The sequence below is a fragment of the Pan troglodytes genome, chromosome 9 (assembly GCF_028858775.2).
Source record: "Pan troglodytes isolate AG18354 chromosome 9, NHGRI_mPanTro3-v2.0_pri, whole genome shotgun sequence".
NCBI classification, from domain to species: domain Eukaryota; kingdom Metazoa; phylum Chordata; class Mammalia; order Primates; family Hominidae; genus Pan; species Pan troglodytes.
In genome coordinates this window covers 18,352,695-18,373,878 of record NC_072407.2, presented here as the reverse complement: position 1 = coordinate 18,373,878, position 21,184 = coordinate 18,352,695, and the positions used below count along the sequence as shown (strand labels likewise).

At 48.5% G+C, this 21,184-nt stretch overlaps 2 protein-coding genes across 2 annotated transcripts in view; one reads left to right on the top strand and one right to left on the bottom strand.

Moving 5' to 3' along the window:
• Positions 1-1,200: 1,200 nt before the first annotated feature.
• Positions 1,201-2,190, top strand: LOC134807291 (uncharacterized; the record flags this gene model as incomplete). Its single annotated transcript, XM_063783559.1, is given in 3 exon segments — positions 1,201-1,355; positions 1,427-2,165; positions 2,167-2,190. Coding segments are annotated over 3 exon segments (918 nt in total), but the record flags the coding sequence as incomplete, so codon positions are not given.
• Positions 2,191-13,304: 11,114 nt separating this feature from the next.
• Positions 13,305-21,184, bottom strand: part of SPON1 (spondin 1) — a 302,639-nt gene continuing 294,759 nt past the window's right edge. Inside the window, exons 14-16 of the mRNA XM_508295.7 lie at positions 20,646-20,810; positions 18,425-18,688; positions 13,305-15,914 (exon numbers count right to left, since the gene is read on the bottom strand). Coding sequence (XP_508295.3) covers positions 15,751-15,914; positions 18,425-18,688; positions 20,646-20,810 — 593 coding nt within the window. The 3' untranslated portion in view covers positions 13,305-15,750. The remainder of the gene's footprint in view (positions 15,915-18,424; positions 18,689-20,645; positions 20,811-21,184) is intronic.

Below are 21,184 nucleotides of genomic sequence, written 5' to 3'. Positions count from 1 at the left end.
AGGTGGAGTGGATGTGAAACAGGTTGATGTTCCTTGACTTCTTGAATATTTACTTAAGTCCGTGTTTCTTAAACTTTTTCTATGAAGTGCTCCTTATATAGAAACCCAACTGTAGAGGAAGGTGAATACCTACACAGATACCCCATGAAGATGAAACTGAAAACAGCTGAAGCCACACACACATTTATTTGAAGACCAGTAAAAATAATATAATTGTCTGGGCGCGGTGGCGCACACCTGTAATCCCAGCACTTTGGGAGGCTGAGGCAGGTGGATCACCTGAGGTTAGGAGTTCGAGACTGCCTGACCAACATGATGAAACCCCATCTCTACTAAAAATACAAAAATTAGCTGGGTGTGGTGGCGGGTGCCTGTAATCCCAGCTATTTGGGAGGCTGAGGCAGGAGAATCACTTGAATTTGGGAGGCAGAGGTTGCAGTGAGCCAAGATCGTGCCAATGCACGCCAGCCTGGGTGACAGATTGAGACTGTGTCTCAAAAAAAAAAAAATTGTGTAATTATACACTGTACTTGATAGTATAACTATGTTGATATGGAATTATCTTCCGTGTCTTCTAGTACAATTACTGCCCAGGAAGATACCATGTTTATCCTGTGGCTTTTGTTACTGTAGCACTATCGTGTATCCTTGGTAGTACTTTCAGTTGGCAAAGTTTATTTGTTTTAGTTAACTTCAGATAATGAGATTGCTTACGTAATATCCAGATTTAATGAGAAACCCATCAACTTTTATTATCTCAGTTTACCTTTTTTCCTCTTTATGCTTTACTTTGTATTATTATTATTATTTTTTGAGACAGTCTCGCTCTGCCACCCAGGCTGGAGTGCAGTGGCGCGATCCATGCAACCTCCGCCTCCATGGTTCAAGCAGTTCTCTGCCTCAGCCTCCCGAGTAGCTGAGATTACAGGTGCCTGCCACTATGCCTGGCTAATTTTTGTAGAGGTGGGGTTTCACCATCTTGGCCAGGCTGGTCTTGAACTCCTGACCTCGTGAACCACCCACCTTGGCCTCCCAAAGTGCTAGGATTACAGGCATGAGCCACCGTGCCTGGCCGGATTGTTTTTATTACTACATCTTCAAGTCCCATCTCCATCTCTCCCTCCCTTCCTCCCTCCCTGCTTGTTCCCTTCCCCTCCCCTCTTCCCCTCCCTTCTCCTTCCCCTCCCTCCCCTCTGTCCCCTCCCTCCCCCTCCCCTCCCTCCCCCTTCCCCTCCCTCCCCTCCCTCTCCTCCCTCCCCTCCCTCCCCCTCCCCTCTTCCCCTCCCTCCCCCTCCCATCGTCCCCTCCCTCCCCCTCCCATCTTCCCCTCCCTCCCCTCCCTCCCCTCCCTCCCCTCCCTCCTTCCCCTCCTGCCCCATCCTCTCCCCTCCCTTCCCCTCCTCTCCTCTCCCTCCCCCCGTCCCCTCCCTCCCCCCTCTCCCCTCTGTCTCCTCCCTCCCCCTCCTCTCCCCTCCATCCCCCCTCCCCCTCCTCTCCCCTCCATCCCCCCTCCCCCTCCTCTCCCTTCCATCCCCTCCCTCCCCCTCCTCTCCCCTCCATCCCCTCCCTCCCCCTCCTCTCCATCCCCTCCCTCCCCCTCCTCTCCCCTCCCTCCCCCTCCTCTCCCCTCCCTCCCCCTCCTCTCCCTCCTCTCCCCTCCATTCCCTCCCTCCCCCTCCCCTCCCTCCCTACCCTCCCATCTCTGTCCCCTCCCCTGCCCCCTCCCCTCCCCCTCCCCTCCCCCTCCCCATCCCCTCCCTATCCCCTCCCCCTTCCCTCCCCCTTCCTCCCCTCCCCCTTCCTCCCCTCCCTCCTCCCCTCCCTCCTCCCCTCCCTCCTCCCCTCCCTCCTCCCCTCCCTCCTCCCCTCCCTCCTCCCCTCCTTCCTCCCCTCCCTCCTCCCCTCCCTCCTCCCCTCCCTCCTCCCCTCCCTCCTCCCCTCCCTCCTCCCCTCCCTCCTCCCCTCCCTCCTCCCCTCCCTCCTCCCCTCCCTCCTCCCCTCCCTCCCCTCCTCCCTCCCCTCTCTCCCCTCACTCCCCTCCCCCTCCCCTCACTGTCCCCTCCTTCCCCTCCCCTCCCCCTCCCCCTCCCCATCCCCTCCCTATCCCCTCCCCTCCCCCTTCATCCCCTCCCCATTCATCCCCTCCCTCCTCCCCTCCCTTCCTCGCCTCCCTCCTCCCCTCCCTCCTCCCCTCCTTCCTCCCCTCCCTCCTCCCCTCCTTCCTCCCCTCCCTCCTCCCCTCCCTCCCCTCCCCTCCTCATACCCTCCCTCCCCTCCCCCTCCCCTCGCTCCCCTCCCCCTCCCCTCACTGTCCCCTACTTCCCCTCCCCTCTCCCTCCCTCTCCACTCTGGTCTGTCCCTTCTCCATTCCCTCCCTGTCCCCTCCTTCCCGTCCCTGTCCCCTCCCCCTCCCCTTCCACTCTGGTCTCTCCCCTCTCCCTCCCCTCCCCTCTCCCTCCCCTTCCGCTCCCCCTCCCATCCGCTCTCTGTCCCTTCCCCTCTCCGTCCCTTCCCCTCTCCTTCCCCTCTCTTCTCCCTCCCCTCTCCCTCCCCCTCCCCTCCCCCTCCCTCCCCCTCCCCATCCCCTCCCCTCTCCTTCCCCTCCCTCCCCATCCCCTCTCCTCTCCCCGTCCCCTCCCCCTCTGGTCTCTCCCCTCCACTGTCCCCTCCCTCCCCCTCTGCCCCTGCCCTCTTCCTCCCCCTCCACTCCTTCCCTCTCCCTCCCCCTCCGTCCCTCCCCTCTCTCCTCCCCTCTCCCCTCCCCCCTCCACCCCTCACCTCTCCCTCCCCCCTCCGCCCCTCCCCTCTCCCTCCCCCCTCCGCCCCTCCCCTCTCCCTCCCCCTCTGCCCCTGTCCTCTCCCTCCCCCCCACACCTCCCCTCTCCCTCCCCCTCCGTCCCTCCCCTCTCTCCTCCCCTCTCCCCTCCCCTCCCCCCTCCGCCCCTCTCCCTCCCCCCTCCCCCCTCTCCTCTCCCTCCCCCCTCCACCCCTCCCCTCTCCCTCCCCTCCCTCTCCTCCCCCTTCCCTCTCCTCTCCTGTCCCTCCCCTCTCCTCTCCCTCCCCTCCCTCCGCTCCCCTCTCCCTCTCCTCCCTCTGCTCCTCTCTCCCTCTCCTCCCTCTGCTCCCCTCTCCCTCCCCTCCCTCTCCTCCCTCTCCTCCCCTCTCCCTCTCCTCCCTCTCCTCCCCTCTCCCTCCCCTCCCTCTCTTTCCCTCTCCCTCCCCTCCCTCTCCTCCCCTCTCCCTCCCCCTCCTCCCCTCTCCCTCCCCTCCCTCTCCTCCCCTCTCCCTCCCCTCCCTCTCCTCCCCTCTCCCTCCCCTCCCTCTCCTCCCCTCTCCCTCCCCTCCCTCTCCTCCCCTCTCCCTCCCCTCCCTCTCCTCCCCTCCCCTCTCCCTCCCTCCCCTCCCCTCCCCTCTTCCTCCCCTCCCTCCGCTCCCCTCTCCCTCCGCATCCCTCTCCTCCCCTCTCCCTCCCCGCCCTCTCCTCCCCTCTCCCTCCCCTCCCTCTCCTCCCCTCCCTTCTCCCTCCCCTCCCTCTCCTCCCCTCTCCCTCCCCTCCCTCTCCTCCCCTCCCCTCTCCCTCCCCTCCCTCTCCCTCCCCTCCCTCTCCTCCCCTCTCCCTCCCCTCCCTCTCCTCCCCTCTCCTTCCCTCTCCTCCCCTCTCTCCTTCCTCTCCTCCCCTCTCCCTCACCCCCTCTCCCCCTTCCTCCTTTCTCCTCCCTCCCCTCCCTTCCCCCTCCCCTCCTCCTCCCCCCTCCCCTCCCTCCCCTCCCTTCCCCCTCCCCTCCTCCTCCCCCCTCCCCTCCCTCCCCCCTTCCCCCTCTCCTCCCTCTGTTCCCCCTCCCCTCCTGTCCCTCCCCTCCCCCTCCCCTCCCATCTCCATTCTCTACTCCTCCCCTCTCCTCCCCCTCCCATCTTCTCCCCTCCCTCCCCTCCCTTCTCCTTCCCCCTCCCCTCCCTCCCCTCCCTTCTCCCTCCTCCCCTCCCTGTCCCCTCCCTCCCCTCCCTCCCCTCCCTTCGCCCTCCGCCTCCCCTCCCCTCCCTTCTCCCTCTGCCTCCCCTCCCTCCCCTCCCTTCGCCCTCTGCCTCCCCTCCCTCCCCTCCCTTCGCCCTCCGCCTCCCCTCCCTTCTCCCTCCGCCTCCCCTCCCTCCCCTCCCTTCGCCCTCCGCCTCCCCTCCCTCCCCTCCCTTCGCCCTCCGCCTCCCCTCCCTCCCCTCCCTTCTCCCTCCGCCTCCCCTCCCTCCCCCCTCCGCCTCCCTCCACCTCCTCCCTCCCCCCTCTGCCTCCCCTCCCTCCCCTCCCTTCTCCCTCCGCCTCCCCTCCCTCCCCTCCCTTCTCCCTCCCCCTCCCCTCTCCCTCTCTTCTCCCTCTCCCTCCCCCTCCCCTCTCCCTCTCTTCTCCCTCTCCCTCCCCTCTCCCTCCCCTCTCCCTCCCCTCTCCCTCCCCTCTCCTCCCCTCTGCTTCCCCCTCCCCTCCCCTGTCCTCCCCTCTGCCTCCCCTCCCATCCTCCCCTGTCCTCCCCTCCCATCCTCCCCTCCCCTGTCCTCCCCTCTTCCTCCCCTCCCCTCCCCCTTTCCTCTCCCTTTCCCTTCCCCTCCCCCTTTCCTCTCCCTTCCCCTCCCCTCCCCTTTCCTCTCCCTTTCCCCACCCCTCCCCCTTTCCTCTCCCTTTCCCCTCCCCTCCCCCTTTCCCCTCCCCTTCCCCTCCCCTCCCCCTTTCCCCTCCCCTTCCCCTCCCCCTTTCCCCTCCCTTTCCCCTCCCTTTGCCCTCCCCCTCCCACCTCCCCTCTTTCCCTCTACCTCCCCTTCCCCTTCCTCTTCCCCTCCCTCTTCCTCTTCCCCTCCCTCTTCCCCCTCCTTTAGTAGAGACAAGGTCTTGATCTGTTGCCCAGGTTGGCATGCAGTGGCGCCATCTTGGCTCACTGCAACCTGCCTCGGGCTCAAAGTCATCCTCCCACTTAAGCCTCTTGAGTAGGTGGGGCTACAGAGGCACATGCCACCACACCTGGCTACTTTTTGTACTTTGTGTAGAGATGAGGTCTTGCCCTGTTGCCTAAGCTGGTCTCAAACTCCTGGACTCAAGCTGTCTGCCCACCTCAGCCTCCCAAAGTGTTTGGATTACAGGCGTGAAGCGCTACACCCGATCCCCATAACCATTTCTTCTGCTGCTGTTTAATCTGTTATGAATCCTATCCAGTGAATTTTCATTTTGGATTTTGTGGGGTTTTTTTCCCTCTGGAAATTATATTTGGGTCTTTACATATATATATATATATTCTGTTTCTCTCCTCATTGTGTTCATGTATTCCTCTTAACCAGCCCCTCTCAACTGGTTTTGCAGAACATTGAGCCCTGAATTAATACACAGCAGATACGGCATTAGGGCCCAATTTGCATCTAGAAAATTTGCATTGTACGTTTGCATCTAGAATGGCACAGCCATGTACCATCCTTGGGAAAATCAAGAAAATAGTTCCTCAAATAACTTTCTGTGGGGCTCAATTCTCTTACAGAACCGTGATTGAGAAAGACTGCTTTGAATATTTGAATGTAGTTATAATAGCTGTTTTGAGTCTTTGCTGATTCTATTGCTTGTATAATTTTTGGATTTGTTTCTACTGACTGATTTTTCTCTAGTTATAGGTCACATTTTTTTTGTTTTTTCACATGCCAATGAAGTTTTGGTTGGATGAAGGACATTGTGTATTTTATGTTGTTGGGTATCTAGATTTTGTTGTTGTCTTTGTCGGGTTTCATTCTGATAGTTAATTTACTGACTGCAGTTCAGTTTGATCCTTTCGAGACCTCTTTTAAAGCTAATACAGTCTCAAGTAGCCTTTTTCCCAGGCTAGTTTAGCTCCACTACTAAAGTATGACCCTTTTGGGGTCTGTCTGCTGAATGCCCTGAATTATCAATTTGGCTTGTGGGAACTCAAAGAATTCCCAGCCCCGTGTGAGCTCTAGGGAACAATTCTATTCACAGTTCCTGGGTCATTCTTTGCCCAACCTCCTGGAGTTTTCATCCTAGACATATGTATCTTAATAGTCAGCAAAGACTCATAAACTCTATGCATGTTTTTGGATCTCTTTTTATGTGTAGCTGTCTTCTCAGCACAACTTTGTCCTGTGACTTCTTGTTGTTTCAGACTTCCTGTTCTTTAATGTCTCCTTTCAGCTCAGGGAAACATTTGTGTTCTACATGGAATCCCCCATCCCCTCTACAGTCTGGAATGTGCCTCCAGGCAGATGGCCAGGGCAGTGTTGAGGCTTACCCAACTTCTTTCCCTTCCATCAGGATTGTAGTCCTTTGCTACCTGGTGTACAATGTCTGAATGTATTTAGTCTAGGTTTTTTGTTTTTGTTTTTGTTTTGAGACGGAGTCTTGCTCTATTGCCCAGGCTGGAGTGCAGTGGTGTGATCTCAGCTCACTGCAACCTCCGCCTTCTGAGTTCAAGCGATTCTCCTGCCTCAGCCTCCCGAATAGCTGGGATTACAGGCATGTGCCACCACGCCTGGCTAATTTTTGTATTTTTAGTAGAGATGGGGTTTCACCATGTTGGCCAGTCTGGTCTCGAACTCCTGACCTCAGGTGATCCGCCCCCCTCGGCCTCCCAAAGTGCTGGGATTACAGGCGTGAGCCACCACACCCGACTAGTCCAGTTTTTTTTCTTCCGAGACAAAGTCATGTTCTCTTGCCCAGGCTGGAGTGCAGTGGTGTGATCTTGGCTCACTGCAACCTCTGGCTTCCAAGTTCAAGCAATTGTCTTGCCTCAGCCTCCTGAGTAGCTGGGATTACAGGCTCGCACAACCATGCCCAGCTAATTTTTGTATTTTTAGTAGAAACGGGGTTTCACCATGTTGGCCAGGCTGGTTTCAAACTCCTGACCTCATGATCCACCTGCCTCAGCCTCCCAAAGTGCTGGGATTATAGGTATGAGCCACTGTGCCCGGCTTAGTCCAGTTTTTAAATTGTCTAAGATAGGAGGGTTAATCTGGTTCCTGTTACTCCATTGTGATTGGAAGTTGAAGTGTTTCCCATTTGCTTGTAGCTTTTTAAATCTCTGACTTGAAACTTTTCTTAAAAAGAGTGGACAGTCTCATGGAATGAATAGTCCTTGTCTATGTGGCCATTTTTTCTCTATAATTGGGCGTTTGCAAATTTTTTCAAAAAGGGCCAGATTGTAAGTGTCATCTTGGGCTTTGGCAGCTATATCTCTGTCCCAACTAGTCTAGCCTGCCGTTATAGCACTGAAGCAGCCATAAGCAATGTCTAAATGAATGTGGCTGTGTTCCAATAAAACTTTGTGTATTACTGATGTTTGTGTTTCATGTCATCATCATATGTCATGAAATATGACTCTCTTTTTGCAATTGTGAAAACCATTCTGTACAAAAACAGATGGTGGGATGGATTTGACCCACAGGCCATGGTTTGCCAGCCTTGCTTTATTATAGCACATTTAGCATTTGAGCAATTCTTTAGAATCTCTTAAGTCTCTTTATGTGGAAGTTCTTTCAGACAGCATTTCCTGAATGGATGGTCATGAATTTGTGTTCTAGGTGTTTTCTTTCTATATTGTTTGTTTAGAGATTTACAGTATCTCAGAGTTGGACATTATGCCCTTATTGGCATACATTATGCTCTTATTGACTATTTTATCATTTGACTTTTAAAATGTGATGTAACAAGGTTGTATATACTTTGTCTAGCTTGCTCCTCTTCTGTTTATCACTTGTTTTAATTCATTTTATTTCTTTTCCCATAGCTATACGCTATACGTAATGATCCCACTTAACAGGTAAGTAGGGGCCAAGCATAGTATCTCATGCCTCTAATCCCAGCACTTTGAGACGACAAGGTACGTGGATTGCTTGAGACCAAGAGTTCAAGACCAGCCCAGGCAACATAGCCAGATCCTGTCTCCATAAAAAAGTAAAAATAGAAATTAGCTGGGCATGGTGGCATGTGCCTGCAGTCTCAGCTACTCTGGAGACTGAGGTGGGAGGAGTATTTCAGCCCAGGAAGTTTGAGGCAGCAGTAGAGCTATGATCCTATGATCAGCCTAATAGTGAGACCCCATCTCTTTATTTATTTATTTTCAGATGGAGTTTTGCTCTGTTGTCCAGACTGGAGTGGAGTGGCACGATCTTGGCTCAGTGCAGCCTCTGCCTCTTGGGTTCAAGTGATTCTCCTGCCTCAGACTCCTGAGTAGCTGGGATTACAGGCATGCGCCACCATAGCTGGCTAATTTTTGTATTTTTAGGAGAGATGAAGTTTTGCCATGTTGGCCAGGTTGGTCTTGAACTCCTGATCTCAGGTGATCCACCTGCCTCAGTGCTGGCGGATCATGAGGTCAAGAGATTGAGACCATCCTGGCTAACATGGTGAAACCCCGCCTCTACTAAAAATCCAAAAAATTAGCTGGGTGTGGTGGTGCATGCCTGTAGTCCCATCTACTTGGGAGGCTGAGGCAGGAGGATCGCTTGAACCCCGGAGGTGGAGGTTGCAGTGAGCCAAGATCGTGCCACTGCACTCCAGCCTGGTGACAGAGCGAGACTGTCTAAAAAAGCAAACAACCTCCAGATAACTGGCAGGTAAATAGAAGGAGATGATAATCAAATGGTCTTTTTCAAACACATCACTTAATCACTTAAGGGTATTTAACCAGTGATTGCTTCTAAAATTTCAAAGTAATTTTTAGCAAAAGGTATTTTAATTAAAAAGACTTGACTGAGAATGTATTTTTTTTTTTTTTTTTTGTGCATGGCAGTAATAAGCATTCTGGGGAAATGGATAAATGTGGAGATTTTCCTTTTTTTCAAATTACTCAGAGTCTAGTGCAGGAAGTTTTAGAGTGATAAAAACAAATGCTGGGACCCACTTTCAAGGCAGAGTAGGAAAAGCATTCAAAAAGTGTTGTCCAGCAGAAGGGATTGTAGCATATATTTCTCCTGGAAAATCTGAGGGAACTTCTTAATTAGAATTGATGTTTAAGCTGGAGCTCGATGGATTGGTAGGATTTGAGATGGAGAGGAGAGAAGAGTGAGGGTGGAAAGATGAGAAAGGCCCAGAGTTGGCAGAATGCAGGGTGTATTCTGGACTGGAACCTTGGCCTAAAAAGATTCTACATGCAATGGGAAAAAAATATGATAAAGTAGACTGGGGTCAGGTTGTGGAGGGCTTTAAATAGGATGGCCCTTCTGTGTATAATGGGAAACTGCCAAGGATTCTGAACAGGAGGTGCCTGGATCTAATCTAGTGGTAGCATAATGGCAGAGAAGTGCAGATTTGGCGGTCAGATAGAGGTTGTTGGAATCATGGAATCTGTTCTCTTAGTATTATAAACTCAGTGAGGGCAGAATCACGTCTGTTGTGTTTATATTGCCTGGCATGTGCTGAAAAGCCATTTGATGAATGGATGATTTCAGAAAGAGAGACAATGAAGACCTGAACTGCAGTGACATGGGGAGAAGGAGACTGAACACTGGAGGGATATCCAAGTGATGTTTGAGTCTCCAAAATACTGTCTGGAGGACCAGGAAGGTGGTGGTGCTATTAATTAAAATAAGGAGTATAGGCAACTCTCTAGTGATAGAAATTTATGTGACAATCCCATACAGGGTTAGTCCAGGAGGCATTTGGGAGTGGGGAAAGGGAATTGGAGGTCAAAAGAGGCTGCTAGGACTAGGAATGCAGATTTGGAATTTGTCTCTTTTGAGCTTAGTGATTGAGGAGATAAGAATGGGTAATATCCTCCAGGAAGAGAGTGTTTGAGGAGAGGGTCCAAGGGTAAAACTTTGGGGAAAACAAACATGGGAGGTAGAAGATGAAGAGGCAGCAAAAAGCCAAGAGAAGTAGCCAGAAACTGGAGAGAACCACGAGGCTGTTTTGTGAAGGAAGCCAAGGAGGTGGTGGAAAGCATTGAGTGCTGTGCAGAGGATGGGGGAGTGAGAGGCTGCACTGGTCTTGTGCGGGTTGCTGATGACTTCCTTAGATTTATTTCAGTCTTCTGGTTGTGGAAACCAGATGATAGTGAGTTGAGGTGTGATTGGAGGCTAAGGATGTGGAGGAAGTAAGTGTGGGCTATTTTGAGAAATTCTGTGGCAAAAGCAGGGCAAGATGGGGAAGTTATCTTGTTTTACAGGGTAGGAGGTTAGAGGAATAAGAATAAGTCACTGCAAGTTACTTAATCACAGATAGGGAGGTATGCAGATCTGGAACTATGTATTCACACCTGGATCCTTCAGCGTTTGAGAAATTTAGAAACCTAGTTCGCAGACTCTAGCACATGCCTCTCTGATGGGGGAGAATGGCACAGTGCAGCTTCTCAAGACTTATCTGCATTGGAGGGCCAGGTTAAAAGATTGTTAGTCTCCAGTGTTGTGGACTGATACTTTTCTAAATGTTATAAAAAATGAATTATTTGGAAAATAATCATTCTCCTGTATATCATGGCAGTGTCAAATTAAGAGTTTCTAAACACTTGCTTTCAGTTTCTTTATCTCATTTGTGGATCTTATCAGGCTGCAGGTCTCGATTTGGGCAGCACTAGTGTAGTGGAGAAGGGAGCAGGAGAGTCGAGTGTTTTTCACAGGTGGCTCTTTTGACTTCCTCTGTAGGCTAGTGATTCCAGGTTAGGACCACTGAGTAACAGTTGCATTCCAACACTAGAAAAAGAGAGGGACTATGCTTATACCAACTCCAGGTGTTGGAGTCAGTAGACTTGAATAAGATGTTTTCACCCTTTTCCCTTCTGTGAATACTTACAGATTATTTGAGGTAAAGAAAAATTGCTTAAACATGCAACTGCTTAAAATATGAGAACTATTACCAATCAGTTATAAAGACTAGGAGTATTTAGAACAGTATGAGAGAATGTTAATGAGTGCTATCTTAGGTTAAGACATTATGAATATTATGAATGTTAAGTGAAGACAAATTTCATTTTGCTCTGATAACTGTAAAATTATGCATGCATATTTTATTTGTCATGACATTTTCAGTTATAAGTGACAGAAATGCAACCCAAACCAGCTTCACACAGTGCATGCATTTACTTATTTATGAAGTGAGGGTTGGGTGCAGTGCAGTTGGCTTTCAATGAGTCCTACAACAGGATACCATCAAGACCCACGTGTAAGAATTGTCTAAATTGTGGAGGTGCAGTAGAGGTGTCTGCTAGTAGGAGAGAGTTTGTGTCGAAGCCTAAGGCCAGAAAAGGTAAAATAACTGGCCCCAACCCTCATGGGTACTCAGGTGCAGCAGTGGTTTGAACCTAGGTCCGTGGTACTGAACCATGACACAGCCTCTGCTCTCCACCCTACAGAGCATGTGACGCCTTCTGAACCAACAGGGTTTCTAAAGCGGGATGTCATTATTTAAATTTGACATTTTAGTGCAGATCTTTTGCTTTCAGATTTCAAAGGATGTAAATTGAAGAATTAGCTTCATGCTAATTAGCATTCAGCTGCTATTTATAATTTGTTACTGCATCTCATTTTCAAAAGGGATTTATTTTTATTCATTCTCCCTACATTGGGCAATATGAAGAACAACATGAATCATTCTCTTATTAAAATTGATGGCATCACATAACAAAATAGAGGAAATGACTGTGTCTTCCTTGAGTCTATGTTATAATTAAGGATTAAACATTAATGTTTAGTTTTTTTGTTTGTTTGTTTGTTTGAACAACAGAGTCTATCGTTAGGGAATAAATATTTAGCTCCTTTGTAGCTGAACTTCCAAAGCTGAGCTCTTTTAATGGTCAGATTCCATTATAAGCTGAGGAGAGGCCTTTCTACAGGTCTTGAGCTTTCTGATTTTTTTTGAGACAGAGTCTTACTATGTCATTCAGGCTGGAGTGCAGTGGTATGAACATGGCCCACAGCAGACTACCTCCTGGGTTCAGGTGATTCTCTCACCTCAGCTTTCAGTGTAGTTGGGACTATAGGCACGCACCACCATGCTGGCTTTTTTTTTTTTTTTTGGAGACGGTCTCTCTCTGTTGCCCAGGCTTGAGTGCGGTGGTGCGACCTCGGCTCACTGCAACTTCTGCCTCCCTGGTTCAAGTGATTCTCCTGCCTCAGCCTCCTGAGTAGCTGGGACTACAGGCGCACACCACCATGCTCAGCTAATTTTTGTATTTTTAGTAGAGACGGGGTTTCACCATGTTGGCCAGGGAAGTCTCAAACTCCTGACCTCAGATAATCCACCTGCCTCCGCCTCCCAAAGTCTGCTGGGATTACAGGCGTTGAGTGACCGCACCCAGACAATTTTTGTACTTTTTGTATAGACAGGGCTTTGCCATGTTGCCCAGGCTGGATTTTTTATTTAAAACATTAATTTTTTTGCTGGGCGTGGTGGCTCACGCCTGTAATCCCAGCACTTTGGGAGGCTGAGGCAGTTGGATCACCTGAGGTTGGGAGTTTGAGACCTGCCTGACCAACATGGAGAAACCCTGTCTCTACTAAAAATACAAAAAATTAGCCAGGCGTGGTGGTGGGCGCCTGTAGTCCCAGCTACTCGGGAGGCTGAGGCAGGAGAATTGCTTGAACCGGGGAGGTGGAGGTTGCAGTGAACCGAGATCGTGTCACTGCACTCCAGCCTGGGCAAAAAGAGCGAAACTCCATCTCAGAAAAAAATTTTATTTTTTAACCATTGTCTGAAATGTGGACTAAACAGAAATAAGTCACAGAAATAATTTGACTTTGAGAATTTTTGTGTATTGATACTCATCTTAGTCCTTTTAATGTTGCTATAACAATACCTTAGGCTGGGTAATTTATAAAGAAAAAAGGTTTATTTTATTTAGCTCATGATTCTTCAGGCTAGGAAGTACAAGAAGCATGTTGCCAGCATCTGCTCCGTTTCTGTTGCGGGCTTTTCATGCTGTGTCATAGCGGGGAAGGTCAAAGGGGACATGGATGTGTTTGAAGAGGCAAAACCAAGGGGCATCCTGGCTTCGTAACAACCTACTCCCTTGGGAACAATTCTGTGAGAACTAATTCAGTCTAGAGAGAGAACTACTTCACTACAATGGTACCAAGCCATTCATGAGGGATATGCCTGCATGACCCACACCCTTCCCACTAGGCCCACCTCCCAGCGCGGCCACCTTGGGGATCAAATTTCAAGCGTGAGTTTTGGTGGGAACAAACTCAAGCCATGGCACATTTTAGCCATGCCCTTGACCTGGACTATTTCTGGAGAGCTATAGTTGTGTGAGAATGTGTAATGTAGCCTTACTTCCTGGAGGGGAGTACATAGACTTTGAGTATCCCTAAAATATGTTCAATATGCAAAGTTCAAATTAAAAACAGCACAATGTTTATTTTTTCAGTTCTGGGTCTATAGAAACCCAGGTTTATTCCCATTTGCTACAACAGATTCCCTTCTAATAAAATGCACTGGCAAGGTGACCAGTGAGTGACCCAATGTCTGGTTGGGAAATCTCTCTCTGAACTTCTTGCTGTTGGACCTAAAATGTGGATGTAAATTGGATCACAGCTGGTTTGGCATTGAAAAAAATACATACACAACAAACAATTACAACTTCTTTATATGGCAGTTTTTACTGGGTGTCTAATACTCTCTTTACTGTCTCAAGTGGAAGTCCAAACAAATTTCATTTTTGTAGTAAAAAATCTTTATTTCCAAAATGATTTGTTAGCCAAAAGAACTATAAACCACCTAACAAGACTTTGGTAAGAAAGAGACTTGATGCTTCTTATAAATTCCCCATTGCAAACAAAAAATAACAACAATCCAAGAAGAGTCATGTTACCCATTCTTAGCCATTAACCTGGTTTTAAGTCTCCAAAATCAGGATTTTAAAATGTACCCAACTGGGACCAAATACAAACATGAGACACTAGGGTGGCTTGTCCTTGATTAGGAATCACCAGCTTAAGGAACTTTATCATGGGCTGAGAGTTAGATACATAGCTTAGAACAACATTGCAAAAGTGGGCGCTTCTATATGAGGACTTTTTTTCCCCCCAAGTAGAAAATAATTAAATCTTGTGTTTCTTTATATTGTGCTTTTTTTGGGAGAAAGCAATTCATTTAAGGATTTAAAACATGTTGGATACAAAGGTAGTTCAGAGATGTAATAATGGTCCCTCCAAGAACAAGGGAGCAAAAGCCCTATCTTTTATTGAAAATGATGGAGGTGGAGGGCAATGTAAAAAAGAACCTTCTGAACACTTACTTAGCTTAAAGACATGAAAGACCCAGTGAGTTTTTATTGAACAGTCTCTCTTGTGTTCAAAGTACATGTTCAGGACTATACTATGTTGTATTTGGAAATATTCTGATGTGTTTAATACAAATTCGTAGTGTATTCAGAGCATTGTATGTGTCTCACCAATGGCACACATTTGGATTAAGCAGTAATAAGGCCTGTAAAAGAAGAAATGAAACAATAGTTTTCAACAATAAATGCAGGAAGAAAAACTGCTGATGGACCCAACTGAGAAAATGTCCTTTTACACTATCCCTTGGTGGTCAGTCTCCCTGAATCTGGTGTGCTTATAATTGCTGGGGAGGCAGTGTAAACCTGTGGCCATTCCTATGCATGTCTGGGAGGACCACAGCCCTGGTGTGGAGCACTGACAGGTTTGACTTTCCACCAGAATTGCTTGCTCAGCTTAATCCCATAATATTCCTTTCCCTTAGATTTGTTTTCTGTCTCGGTAACTTTTTCTCTCTGCATATAAAATTTCATGACTAAAATAACTTTAAAGTACAGAGATTGTATTTTGTTGAAGGAATGCATTGGGGGGGCTTTGGGCAGACTTAGCAAAATGTTTGTATAGCAAAAATGTTTTCTTGCTAAGAACTGATTTGCAAACTTGAAAGTCTAGATGTGTGTAGGAAGATTTTAAAATTCAGGCAAATTGGTCTCTAAAGAGACCAATTTTGCTTCCTTTGTCTTGGTTCCAATAAGGATTTAGTACCAAAAAGTTCAGAAGGCTGGCTTCCCAGAAGAATTGTACGTACTCCTCTGAACCCCCAAAAGCAAGGGAAAAATACACTCTAAGCTTATTATTTATCTCAGGTGTAAAAACTAGCTACCTTATATTTAAATAAAGCAGCCATAATTTATTTATTTATTTTTGTTGGGGGGCATCAGGAACCAATATCAGGGGTGAGATAAATGTATTCCGAATTTCTCAGTGAAAACAAAAGCCACCCAACATCAATGCTCCTCTTCAAGTCTACCAGCTCTGTTTTTCCCCAGGAACTATTGATGACTGAGGAGACTTGAAAAGAGACCTAAAGTTCCGCTAAGAAGAGATGGGCAAACAATGGTTTCATTGAACAGGCCAAAGATGAGAATGTGGGGAATCTGCTGTCTTCATCTGTGAATGTTTCCTACCTGCCGCACCCTGGGACTCAGGCATAGTCACTTCCAGACATGGTTGCCTCTCCATGTGGAGTAGGTCAAAGTCTCCATCCTGCCTGGCCAGGTGGAAGCTCCAGAGGGACATGTTTCAGTTTAGTACAAGGTGGCTGACACTACTCCTCTGCAGGAAGAGGCTGGCTGGAGGTGAGGGCGCCCCACTCAGCCTGTACCCATCAAGAAGTATTCAGAAAGGATGTCTCTGACATCCACAAGACTACTGGGCGAACCACACTGCAAAAATGAAAACTAGTGTACACAATTTAAATTGTCTTAAACGAGCAAATAATCCAGCCATTGGTGACTCTGGAATCTAGAGTGCAGCCCTGGGGAACTCGTACCCTTGCTAACAAGGATGAACATTGCATGCTCTGATCTCCTTCTTGTCTTTGCAGCTGGTAAACTGGGAGCTTTTGAATCTCTTCTTTACAGTCATGTAACGTTCCTGAATTCCACCTCCGCACAGTTTGGTGCATTCTGACCAGGCCGTCCATGGGCGCATCCTACAACCTGAAAGCATGAGAATGCCTTGTTAGGCCCGCAGAAACGGGACGGAACAGGGATGCTGAACTCTAGTAGAACTGTGAAATGTGCTTGTCTGGGCTCCTCCTCTGCTCAAGTATGTAATGATTGGTTAGAGTCGTTATTAGGGACAGTTAGGTCGTATGTGACTGACTGCAAAAAATGGCCACAAATGCTTCACGGTTCTTCTCATCAAAAGGCAGACTCTGTTTCTCCACCTCTTGAATCTGGGCTTGACTACATGATTTGCCATGGCCAATGGGACATGAGCAAAAACAGGCCTAAAAGCTGCTAGGACCCTTCTACTACCATGTAAGCAAGCCTGGCTAGACCACTGGAGAGACCATGTGCAGAGAAGCCCCAGCCATCTCATGAGGCCCCAGATACGCAGGTGAGGCTGGTCCAATTGTGCCACCAGCTAGTAGCCACATGAATGAGTCCAAACTAGACCCAAGAAGAACCATCCAGTGGACCCAGTTCACATCACTGATCCACAGAATCTTGCTAAGTGATTGTTTAAAAAGACTGTTTTGGGGTGGCTTATGCAGCAGCCATATAAGGAACACTAAACCACTTTCTCTTATGCCTTACTCCCCAAGTACTTGGCTCCCAAATGCTAAGTATAGAGAAGTACAATTTTTGTTCTTCCTACTCAGCATAAACATGCTGCTCTCCAAGAAAACTTCCCTGACCCCAGAGATTAATTAGGTTAGATCTTTTGATTACTGCTTCCATAGCACTCTAGATTCCTCTTTTATAGAACCCACCACATTTATGGTTACACATGAGATATTTGTTAACCACACTACAGCTAAGAGTCATGGAGGAATGTACCGTACAGCTATGTACCTGCCACATAGTAGGCTTTAATGAATGTTTGTTGACTGGCTGACTACCATGTAGAACAGACAGCACTTTGATATGCAAACAGCTCCTAATCATAAGGATCCTGAACCATCAAGTAGATCCTCACGTTTCAAAAAGAATAGGCCTTTAAAAATTAGAAAACTTGATGTACACGTTAATCTTCACTTTTTTACATGGGCACCTTCAGCACTGAAGTCCCTGGCAGGCATTTTCTTTTTCTTCTGAAGTCCTGGAACTCTGAAGTTAAGCTGGAGTTTGGGGATGTATAATCTTTCTCTTGGGTTACAAATAAAACCTATCTGGCCTCTGTGTCTGTTTGCCATCCCCAAATCAGTCAACACAGGTCTGATACAGTCACCCTCTTGCTTAAAACCACCTACAGAATCAGGTCCCAAAATCGTTGGTGGGCCACTGGCCTTGTGTGGTCTGGTCCCTGCCTTCCCAGCCTGGTTTCCTGCCTGCCTTGTCCTCTGTGCTTCATCTGCATCCCATTTATCACTTGGACCTATCATGGTCTTTGGCATCTCTGTGCCTTTGTAATGACTATTCTTGCTGCCTGGAGTGTACTTTTCTTTTCTTTTCTTTTAATTTGAGACGGAGTTTCACTCTTGTTGCCCAGACTGGAGTGCAATGGTGTGCTCTTGGCTCACTGCAACCTCTGCCTCCCCAGTTCAAGTGATTCTCCTGCTTCAGCCTCCCGAGTAGCTGGGATTACAGGTGTGCGCCACCATGCCCGGCTAATTTTTGTACTTTTAGTAGAGATGGGGTTTCACCATATTGGCCAGGCTGGTCTCAAACTCCTGACCTCAAGTGATTGGCCCGCCTTGGCCTACCAAGGTGCTGGGATTACAGGCATGAGCCACTGTGCCCGGCCTGGAATGTACTTTTCTAAGTGGCAAACTCCTCTAGATTTTTCAAGACCCACTCTAGTTTTCCCTGCTCTGACATCTCCCTGAACTCCAGTCAATGTAAGATGCTCATTCCTCAGCTCCCTGAGCACTTGGTGCATTGTTCTATTAGTTATTTGTCAGCTTGGATCAATATTATTTGGGGAAATAAAACTCAAGGCTGACATGACACTGCTGATAAACTTCTGGTTAGCTTTGCAAAAAAAAAAATCATAAAGTCTCAGGCCACGGCTGCCTTGTCTGAGCCACACCCTTAAAATGGAAGAGGATGTGTTCTGGGAGGTTCTCAGGAACATTCCCTAAATGATGAAGAAGACTCCTTTGACACATCTGTATCATTTTCCCTCTTTGCAAGGAGTGAATGGTGTTGCTAAGTCATAACTGACTTTGAGCAAAGTTGGACACATTATTGGTTTTATATGTGTGTAAAGAAGGAACTGTAATTCCTAAAGATTCTTTGCTTGAAAATTTATTTTTGGCAGGTAATTAGGTTATCTAAATGTTCTTTGATAAAGGACCCCCACCGCCAATCTCCTTTATAAATTATGCTTGCTCAATATTTGGGAACAAACTTGGATCTAAAGAATCAAAATGTGGCCTGAAGAAAGACTCCAGAAGATGCAGACTCCCCGACTTTTTTTTTTTTAACAGGTCCAAGACTTAGCCCAGTGCAGAGCCCTGCCTGTCGTGGAGACCACCCAGGCTGACACTTGGGAGCCATACCTGGGAACTGCTCCCCTTCAGACTCTTCCTTCAGCTGCTCACTCCGCCGGCTCTCTCGGGCCTCCCTCCAGCGTAGCTTCTGGATGGATGGATTTCGAAGGCATTTTCGGATGCGGCACTTTTTTCGCTGCACAGTCTCTGGGCAGGGTGCACCTCCAAACTGAGGCTCCATTTGGATCATCCGGGTTCGAATCACGTGGCCTTTCCCACATGACTTGTTACATTCCGACCACTGGGACCACTCGGTGAGCTCACAGTCAATGGCTGGCAAGACACAGATGGGCATGAGTGTATCACATGTCTGAAACAAGATATGGTCACGCTCTCCTTTGAACATCTCAACAAGCCTATGAGGGATGCAAAGCAGGTGCTGTGTCATGCTATTTTACAGAAGAAGAAACTGATGCTCCAAAGAGGCAGGCTGACTTCAGCCCGTGTGGTTGGTAAGCAGCAAAGGCAGGATTGGTGCCAGGTCATCACCCATTCTATGCTCCCTCTATGACTCAAGAAGGCTTTGGAGGACTTTCAGGATGTGTTCAGAGCCTCTTGCCCTGCTCTGTGAACTAGAATATTGTCAGATCAGCCTCAAGTACAGAATAGCTTCCCACAGTCCCAAACTCACTGGTGATATTTTTCAGAGCAAGGCCAACAAGCCCCCTGCTGCTCTTGGGAGAGAACAAGTCAACAAGCTAAAGGCGGCTGACCCTTGTGGACCAATACCAAGGACATTGTGGTTCTAACACACCCTGGCAGCTTTTCATTCTCAACATCATCCTGTGTTCTATATGTGGTGGTCTATGCAAAAAACACAGGAGCCAGAAATGGGACATTCAGTAGAGAAGAGGGTCAGGAGCAAGTGGTGCTTTATGGTTTATCGAGATCCAGTAAATTCTTACTAAGCCAGCATCTCATAAATGTGAAAGGAAAATAACACATCAGTTTGACTGTCAGGATGTGTCCCAGGGAGGTAAATTATTCCAAGCTCTCTGTTGGCCTTGCAAGGCCAAAGTCAGGGTGGTGGACTTAGATGTCCTCATTTAGTTCAACAGTTTCAAGTTCTTTTATCCTGCCTGTGGAAGCTCAGGCAGCTTTCTTATCTGCAAAATGGGGATCATGGTATTTTTTTTTTTCATTAGGTTGTAAGGATTAAATGAGATGCTCCCAGCCCTGTAAGTGCTCCATAAATTTTCATTTTCTTCTCCCTTACTTCAGTGGACCCCAGGCACTCTGAGTCAGAAGGCTATGGGGCCCCAACTCTGGTGAGCTGGCCTGAACCATGGGCCAATCTTAGTTACTGAAAACCCCAGGCTTTCTGTAGTGGGTGGTCCAAGTTACCTCCACCCATGGCTGAGTCTCCTAAAACAACCCAGGAGCTGGAGCGTGGAGCAGGGATTAAGGCCTATCCTTGCCATGTCCAATGCTCATACTTTGGACCAATTACTTGGTTTCATCCTCAGAGCAACCTAGGAAGTATTTCCTGCTACTTTACAGATGGAGAAACTGAGGAACAGAGGTGCTGAGTCATCGGCTGAAGGTTACTAGCTAGGGGAGGGAGGATGAACGACTGCAAGTACATGCTGGAGGGGGCCAGAGCCATAGCCAGTGTGCCTGCCCTTTTACCACCCAAAAAAGCAGCTCTTGGAAGACCAGCCAAGGAAACTGGCTTGCTCTGCTTGGAGATTAGTCCCATGTAATACAAACAGCTGATCGCAGAGACTTTGGAAAACAGGACTGGGAGTGGAGCGGGGTGGGGTGAGTTTTTGAGAACTTGGCTTGTTTTCTTGCTGGTTTTCTTACCAGTCTGCAGCAGTCATTGATTTAATGTCCAGCCTCTGGTCATGGGGAATTAAAATGGTCACAGAGAGAATAGAATTAAAATGCTTGGAAAATCCATGGGTCAGGCAAGCCCATAATTGTTGGGGGAGAGGAGGGAAAGAACTAAGGTTTATTGAGCTTTGTGCTGTTTTTCGTATGTGTCTGTCATTTAGACTTCACAGGAACCTTAACTTTGGGTGTTCTGTAGACGGTAGTGGGATTCTCACTTTATTAATGAAACTGACTGCAGTGTTTAAGTAACTGCAAACACTGAAAGCCAAACCCCAAACTCTTCCCCAGCAAACCATGTTATTCTAGGATCTAGCAGTATTAGCACTGGCTGGTTCAGGGCTCCCTGGACTCAGGAACATAGAAGTGATGGGCCTTGAGGAGCTCCAGGACTTACGGCATTCAGGGAGCATGCACTTCTCCACCTGCTCCAGATCCTCATTGCAGTCTCCAAGTTCTGCCAGAGACTTGAGCATCCGCTGTCGGGTTCGCATGCCCTTCCCGCAGGTCACGCTGCAGTCACTCCACTCGGACCATGGGGACAGCAAGCATGGGATGGTGTCTAGATCAAGAACCAGGTTTGCCACTGAGAACAGGTTCCTTTTGTTTTCTTTGATCTCCCTGACCCCACGGTGTTCCATACCGAGTCCCCTGCTTTGGCCCCTGGAATAAAGTGGAATTGGCCCATGGGTTCAAATAAGAGTGAAATCTATGGAGCAAGAAGTGGCTCAGCAGCCTACTGCTCTTCTTGTCACTCTCTTTCATCTCCCTGCTGACCCCCCCCCCCCGATGGTTATGACATGAGGGTAGCAATATGACTACATAAGTCCCCACTAGAAAGGCCACTGAGGATCTTAGCAGGGTCTTCCTAGAGACAGAAACATCCCACACTCACTAAGAATCAGGCACTAAAGGAGAGGCTCAGGGATGCATTTT